Source organism: Sinocyclocheilus anshuiensis, unplaced genomic scaffold, assembly GCF_001515605.1.
Source record: "Sinocyclocheilus anshuiensis isolate Anshui unplaced genomic scaffold, SAMN03320099.WGS_v1.1 scaffold1137, whole genome shotgun sequence".
Lineage (NCBI taxonomy): Eukaryota > Metazoa > Chordata > Actinopteri > Cypriniformes > Cyprinidae > Sinocyclocheilus > Sinocyclocheilus anshuiensis.
Window position 1 is genome coordinate 329,344 of NW_015558597.1, and position 7,806 is coordinate 337,149.

General features: G+C 39.6%; 1 protein-coding gene across 2 annotated transcripts in view; it reads left to right on the forward strand.

The window, feature by feature from the left end:
* The window catches only part of LOC107680062 (F-box only protein 30-like), an 8,511-nt gene extending 2,968 nt beyond the window's left edge, over positions 1-5,543 (forward strand). For both annotated transcript variants that reach the window (XM_016475825.1, XM_016475826.1), the window contains exons 2-3: positions 973-3,360; positions 3,988-5,543. In XM_016475825.1, the coding sequence (XP_016331311.1) occupies positions 1,021-3,360; positions 3,988-4,191 (2,544 nt within the window). In that variant the 5' untranslated portion in view covers positions 973-1,020 and the 3' untranslated portion in view covers positions 4,192-5,543. The remainder of the gene's footprint in view (positions 1-972; positions 3,361-3,987) is intronic.
* The last annotated feature ends 2,263 nt before the right edge of the window (positions 5,544-7,806 follow it).

Below are 7,806 nucleotides of genomic sequence, written 5' to 3' on the forward strand. Positions count from 1 at the left end.
CTAACAAAAAGTGCAAAGTAACAAGTAGAAAAAAAAGAAAAATGCACAAAGACCTTGTATGGAGATTTTTCCATCTACAGATTTTTCCCTGACCTTCTTTTCTCTGTAAATGAAGGGTGCACACTATTGCTGAAAAACTCCGATGTCCGTATGCACAAAGGCACAGATCTCTAAACAAGGCCATATCTGCAGATGAAACTTTGTTTGTAGAAGCATTTTTTAAATGTGAACTAGCACCTCATGACTGCACCACGTTATGTACGAGAAGCTGCAAAAGACACAGGCGCAAGTGGAATACAATAAACACAGTGACATTAATTTTTAAGTAAATATAATGGGCGATATATTGCGTCACCAAAAATTATTGAGGTCATGTACATATATTGCGTTATAAGTCGATATATTGATTATTGCGACAGGCCTACCACTATGGATGTCATTGTAAGATTATAAATGTCTTTATAAAGACATCAGTTATTGCGATTATCTTGAACTCTAGTTTCCCCAGCTGTCATAAGGTGTGGTAGGATACATTTAAATTGGGCTTTTTGATTTTGAGATGACTAAAAAAACGTCATCACTATATAAGGGTTTTTTTTTTTGAAGTCCACTACCTTATATGATACATTTAGACATTTAATGTTGAACCCCAAAATTATTTAAATGTTGGTCTATTTACATATGCAGATGGACGTTTTGGGCCATAAACATTTCTTTTTTTCCAAGTTAAAAAAAAAAAAAGTTTTAAAATGTGTCTTAAGATCCCTGTGCTGTCTTTGTGCCTGTTGGTGTCTGCTGGCCATGACATTAATGACAGACTTGTTTACCAGATGCGCAGACAATAAACAGTTAAGATCTACAATATTACATTTACAAAGTAGATGCCCCTTCGTTTTTTCGATAAAAATGTACTTATTATACAGCTTGCATGTTGGAGAATCTAATCTCAGTTTTTCTCTCATTGTTTTGCAGTGGTTGAGACTCCTGCTCTTTTGTGTCTTGCTGTTGTCATCTTAAATAATGGAGGAGCCTCATGTTCACTGCATGTCCTGCATAAGCAGAAGATGCATGGTCAAACCTGAACCCGGCACTTCCTGTGACCTCATCAGCTGCCCTCTTGTGTGTGGTGCTGTCTTCCACAGCTGCAAGGCTATTGAACACAAGCTGCTGTGCCCGCTTGAAAGGGTGCCATGTCTTAACCAAAGCATTGGATGCCCTTTTACACTGGCCCGTGGCCAGATGGCAGAGCACCTTGAGGTGTGTCCTGCAGGTGTGGTGTGCTGCACTATGGAGTGGAATAGGTGGCCAGTGAACGACGAGGATTATCGTTCGTATGAGAGACTGAGTCAAGAAGCAAATGAGGTGGAGCAGCTTGACATGGCGCTCGCCCTTCAGGACCAGCGCACCATGTTAGCGTCACTCAAACTCGTCTCTCTGGCTCCCACCAGTGGCTCAGAGAAAAAGACTCAGGCAGCAAGACAAAGCGAAAAGCCTGGCCTAGTCTCAATTGCTCAGCCTCCATGTGTGCAGGTGGAGAGCGTTGAGATGGAGCCTATGGCTGGCTGCTCAAACGACAAGATTTCCAATGGGATTAATGGTCTAAAAGAAGAACATTACGGGGAGCTCTACCAAACCACAGTAGAGACGACCAAAAGCCTGGCCGCAGCTCTCAACGTCCTGATCCACCTTAATTCTTCAGAAGCAGACTGTACAGCCACTAATGCGTCAGCTGCACTTACAGAGCGCAATGGGGAACTGCATGAAAAAGTGAGGATGAGAGAAGACACCGCGTTTAGCTGTGATAAAATAGCTAGCGGAGTCAATGGTCTAAAGGAGGAGTTACAGCCTCAACAGCACCAGAAACTCATGGAACTTGGCAGGAGCTTGGCCTCTGCTCTCGGTGCATTAGGAGATGCTGTCAAAGGCACTGAGCCAATTAATGGTTCGATAGTAAACGACAATGGTAAGCTCATTCAGTCAGAAACGTTGGAGTCTGCAGATGTTGACATGAAGGACGTTACATCAGCGGTTGATGGTGAGCCTGGGGCTGTTGGGGGATTTGATGGTGGAGAAACTGCTTTGGATGTTCTTGCTCATGAGGCAACAGGTGAGTGTCGCCCAGTCATGTTGGAAGACATAGATAGACAAGGTTTCTGTAATGGCTCTCATAGTATTGTAGATGACTTAATGGAATCGACCACCGAACACCATCAAAACCCAGTGTCCCAAGGTTCTTGGGAGTTTATTGGTCCTTTAATTCCACATAGGCCAGAGATCAGACACGATCAACATGCTTTCTTGATCCAGGAGGCCTCTGGATCACAAGCCCCATTGCTGCAGCAGCCTATACATGCTCAGACTCTGACCATCCAGAGAGACAGTGCGCTACCAATGATGGCATTGGATTTTGAAGACAGGGCTTTTGAGAGGAAACTCCAAAACCTTCAGTTGCTGCGCAATTTTATGCCACTCGCACTTAATGGACGGAAGGGGCCGTTTGCCGAAGTCTTTCCTCATAGAAATCCACGTTGCAAAATGGAGGACAAAGCTGTGGACACATCAGATTTAGATCAGGAACCAGTGGACGACCCCATGGGACTTGGCGAAATTGACTTTACGGCAGCCGCTCTTCTGTTCTGCCTGGAGGAGTCGCCACGAGCTCGGAGGATATCCGACACGGTCTATGCGTTTGGGGGCACACGTGTTGACTTCGGCACCCAGACGTTTAGTTTCCCTGCTGCCATCTTGGCAACAAGTACGATGGTTGGCGAGGTCGCATCCGCTTCTGCTTGTGATCGAGCCGCTCCACGCCTTTCGCAACCAAGTCCGTTTTGCACTCTACGGCTTGATCTGACGCTGGAGCAGCTAGTGCCTCGCCCAAGCTGGGCTCCACGCGAGGGCTCCATGTTTACCTTTGAGTGCGGCCAGCTCTTCCGTCGAGAAGAGTTTGTCTCGCATTTTCGCAATGTTCATGGAGATATCCACTCTGGACTCAATGGCTGGATGGAGCACCGTTGTCCGTTAGCGTATTATGGCTGCACATACTCCCAACGCAGATTATGCCCTTCCAATCAAGGCTCGAAGGTAGTTCACGACCGTCACCTCAGGTCATTCGGGGTGCAACCGTTCTTGGAACCTGTGACAGAACCCAAGTGTGATCACCTTAGCGGATTGCCATTTGAAGTACTTCGACATGTAGCCCGATTTTTGGATGGCTTTAGCCTATGTCAGCTGTCAATGGTGTCTCGTACAATGAGGGATGTTTGCGCCAGTCTGCTGCAGACTCGTGGCATGGTGGTGGTACAATGGGAAAAGAAGCAATATTTGGATGGAAGACTAACCTGGCAGATAAAAGACAAGGTAGAGTATGTCTAAATAGTGGCAGCATGCTAATAATGTCATGTTAAACCAAGGGTGTCTCAATCAGCTCCCTAGCGCCCAAGTTTGTGAATTGTAAAGTGTTAGGGAGCATAGTGAGTATCGATGCTCCCCGGTTTTGCGGTGCTTTGTGGGATTTTTCAGGGTGCGAAAGTTCCAGTGTACTAGAGGGATTTCTTGATTGAGATTGAGCCCTTAAAATGGCCGACTCCCTAATCAGTGCCCTGACTACTGAACTAGGGAGCTGATTGAGAGACACCCCAAGGATGCAGCACACATCCTGAAAAGTGAAGCCAAAACGTTTTGATCGCCCCTAGTGGCTGGCTGCAGTATAGGTCATAAGCCCTCCATGTAAACTAATTGGACATTACAAAAACAAAAAAACTACAGGGATTTCTGGGTTATTTTTTTGCTTCATTTTTCTAAAATGGAAGGAAATAGAGATGTGTCGTCCATCTTGTTTTAAATGTGTTAAACAGTTTGCATATTTTTTTTCTGACTGTCCTCTTTTCCCAATCTCAGTGGAAGAAATTATCTAAACAGGTAACAAGTTTTACCATAAACTTGTTGTTAAACTGTAAGTTAAGTAACTGTTTTGTTTTCCTGCAGGTTTGGCGTTTCAGCACAGCCTTTAGCCCGGTTAACAGGTGGGAGTTTGCGGACATCTCTAGCATGGCAGACCACCTGAAACGTTGCCCATACAATGAAGTCCTCCGACAAGTGGAGGCGGTTCCACTGCCCTGCATGTGCACGACCAGAGAGCTAACGCGAGACGGCAGATCGCTTCGATCTGTTCTCAAACCAGTATCATAACGCTACAGAAACTTAGTTTGCAAAACATAACTAAAACACTACGATATCTAACCTCTTCGGTCTACAATATAATATCACTGTGTAAATAAAAGGAAGCTAAATATTTTTTGTTTTGATGTTAAGATTATTTTTTTATTAATATATCAAAGATTAATTTGGTCTGAAGGTGCATGATGCAAGGTTCCTCTAGGAAAAATGGTTTGGCTTCCTCTGACACACACCCATGCTTTCTTATCAAGACCAAGGCTGAGAGTGGACTGGTTTAAAGGAGAGTAAACATTGGTGAAACAAGGCTTAATTCAGTGGGATTATATGAGCCTCAACATGACAAATAGCACTTGATTTATTTGTCTTGACAAAGCAAGATAATCTCTGTAATCTCTTTAAAGATTATCAGATAATGACTTCTGGTTCCTGTCAGTACATATCCACTCTGTAGTATATTTGCATGGTTTGGTTAAGATACCATGGTTCAGTTTTGCTCCATTTTATGGTGACATTGCAGACAGGTGCACTTCTCCCTGACCCGGGAACAGCTGTCATCATGCTTAAGAATTCAAGGGTTTGGATTTATATTGGGTTTCAGAGTAAGAGCTGTGCTTCTGTCCTTTTCTATCACATTGTCATAGAAAAGGAGGGTTTCATTTACAACAGGTTTACAATTACCACTCTCTTAAAGGCTTCATCCAGAAATGGCACCAATGGACTTTAGTCAACTGTCTTTGGACACTCTGTATGTACTCATGCATACATACTGAAACACCTTGAACTATTTTAATTCAGTCTCCTGTAGTGTATCACTCAATATCAGCATGCCAACCATATATCAGCATTTAGAGTCAATTTTTGCACTTTACTGAATTTTGTGGCTGCTGCACTCTGATCCTCACTAACCTGGAGTAAACAGATGCTCTGCTATTGTGTTTCCTATTGAGTGAGCAGGAAAAGCTTAGCTAACACTATAGTTGAGTACAAAGAAGAGCTCTATAACTTACATGTATGTGATGTGTGACATATCTTAACCTGTCTGCATTTAAATGTGTGCTGTGAGAATTTGTGAAGGCTAATATTTGAAGGTGTGATCTGCAGCTAATGAAACACTACAGAAGTGTCTTCTTCATGGTTTATGGAAAGCTATGCAGCATTTATGTGTTAGGAGCTGTTTTAGGCTTCTCAAATTTTGTGTCACCTGGGGTTGTGTGTTCATTTCCATGTAATCAAATTTTTTTTTTTTGTAATGCAGTCCATATATTGTATTACTGAAGCAATGTTATATGAGATCTGTTTTCTGGATATTAGGTTGATTGTTTATGATCTAAGCTGGAGAATTGCCAGCTGTTGGCTGGAGTTGCATGAGGTTTTTGACTTAAATGAATTAAAAATATCTATATATTTTATTATCTTTTTTTGACTCCATGTTCTTTTATTTAGTTTTTTTTAATGTATGCTTACTGACTACATCCATACTTTTAAGTTATACTCAAGGAAATTGTGTGTTGATGTGTCTCTAAGGTTATAATATTTTATTACCATAAAAGTTAATCCAAAATCTAGTCAGAAGACCCTGGTATTTCCAGTCCATTACATAGTCTAACTCACAAGTGTGTACATTTATTAAAGCAAACAAAAGAGATGTGGCCTTTAGTTGAAAATGATAAATATGGCTACATTAAAGCAGCTAGATATCTCAAGGTAGTAAGAGAAAAGATACTAAATGTCAGGAGAGTGGTATTTATTTTTCTACAGCAGAGTTGTAATCCAGAGAGTTTGTTTCAATTAATGCTGACCAATGCAGCATACCCTTGTGACTTAATTGTGTTGAATGTGCACTTGCAAAGAATACTTCAAATATTAAAGTATATATTTTTTTACTGTACTTTTAGATAATATGACATGACTTGAGATAATATAATACTAGATATCTCAAGGTAGTAAGAGAAAAGATACTAAATGTCAGGAGAGGTATTTATTTTTCTACAGCAGAGTGGTAATCCAGAGAGTTTGTTTCAATTAATGCTGACCAATGCAGCATACCCTTGTGACTTAATTGTGTTGAATGTGCACTTGCAAAGAATACTTCAAATATTAAAGTATATATTTTTTTACTGTACTTTTAGATAATATGACATGACTTGAGATAATATAATAGTAATGAAATAAAAGTCCTGAGAGTTCACTTTCATGACTATTTCTTAACACTTAACTACACCTTTAAAAAGTCCACTTTGTAGTAATGTATTTAAAGTTAAATAAAGTTTTACTTAAAAGTACATTTTAAATCATTTTGTATTAATAATCGTTTGTCTCTTTGTAGACCAACATATTAAATCACATGTAATGTTCATGTTTATCTTTTGAACTGTAGTGTGTTATTCAGTATTACATTTTAAATTAATACATTTGAAATGTACTAAATTGCAACTTCATAATTAAAAAGTGTATCAATATTTAAAAACCTGACAATTAAAATTCAATAGCAGTAATAATATATTGAAATTGCCGTGCTTATCATTACATTCAGCACTAAACTTTAACCATATTTCAAAATCAAAAGTAATTATGAAATGACATAAAGGTGTACTTAAGTTCTACTTAAGTAGGCAAAAAGGCACTTTCAAGTTACACTAATCACATTTAATATTAATGTAAACTATAATACGTTTGTTATTTGATGGCAAACATGCAATTAACCTTTGTGGGTTTTAATATTCTTTGTAAACAGGCCAGAGTTTTGTGTAATAGAGGGTCACTCAAGTAGGCTTTTATAACTAAGTGGCAGTATTTTATAATCAGTGTGAAACTTAACAGATAGCAAGTGCAGTGATGATAAACTTGAGCTGATATGATCAGATTTTCTGGATCTGGTAAGAAGAGGTCCTAAAAATGCATGAATGATATGCCAATTATGCAATAATTAATAAAATGTTTTAGATGGACTGTAAAAGCATTGAAATACACTATGAATTTAATAATAACCTGCTCTCATTTGATAAACTTCGTCATTTATTGCAACAACATTTATTATTATTGACATTAAATATTAATGAATTATTTTTCATCCAACCACTTGATGGTGGTGTCTCATTTGGGCCAGAACATTCGTTGGTGGTGTGACAGATTAGAAATCGAATAATGGATAGAATTAATATTTTAAAATACAATTAACTGGTCAGGAACTTAGAAGCCCAAACGTTGTTAAATAGGTCATGTGAGATGGGTTTAATAATTTCTTTATTTGTGTATTTACGTGACATGGCTGCTGAGCATGTTCAGGGGCGCAGTAGGCTATTCAGCTGCAAATGATAATCACACACATAAGCACATAAGAGGGCTTTCAAAGTGCTGTGGTCATGTGGTCTCTGTTACTTTTCACAGCACTGGTCAGGGCTCTACTTATCAAAGGCTACTGTGATTACCGGGGCCAACACAATGAAGAGATATATAATATTTTGGTTATACTTTGGGATATACAACAGTAAAAGAACCAAAAACCCCAGAAGACACTGAGCAAATAAATATAACAAACAATAGGGTAAAAAAATGACAAAGTATTTCCATGTCTTCAACCTTTTTTATGTAGGCCTACAGAAGCTTTCTTTCTCCCGTTCTCTTTCA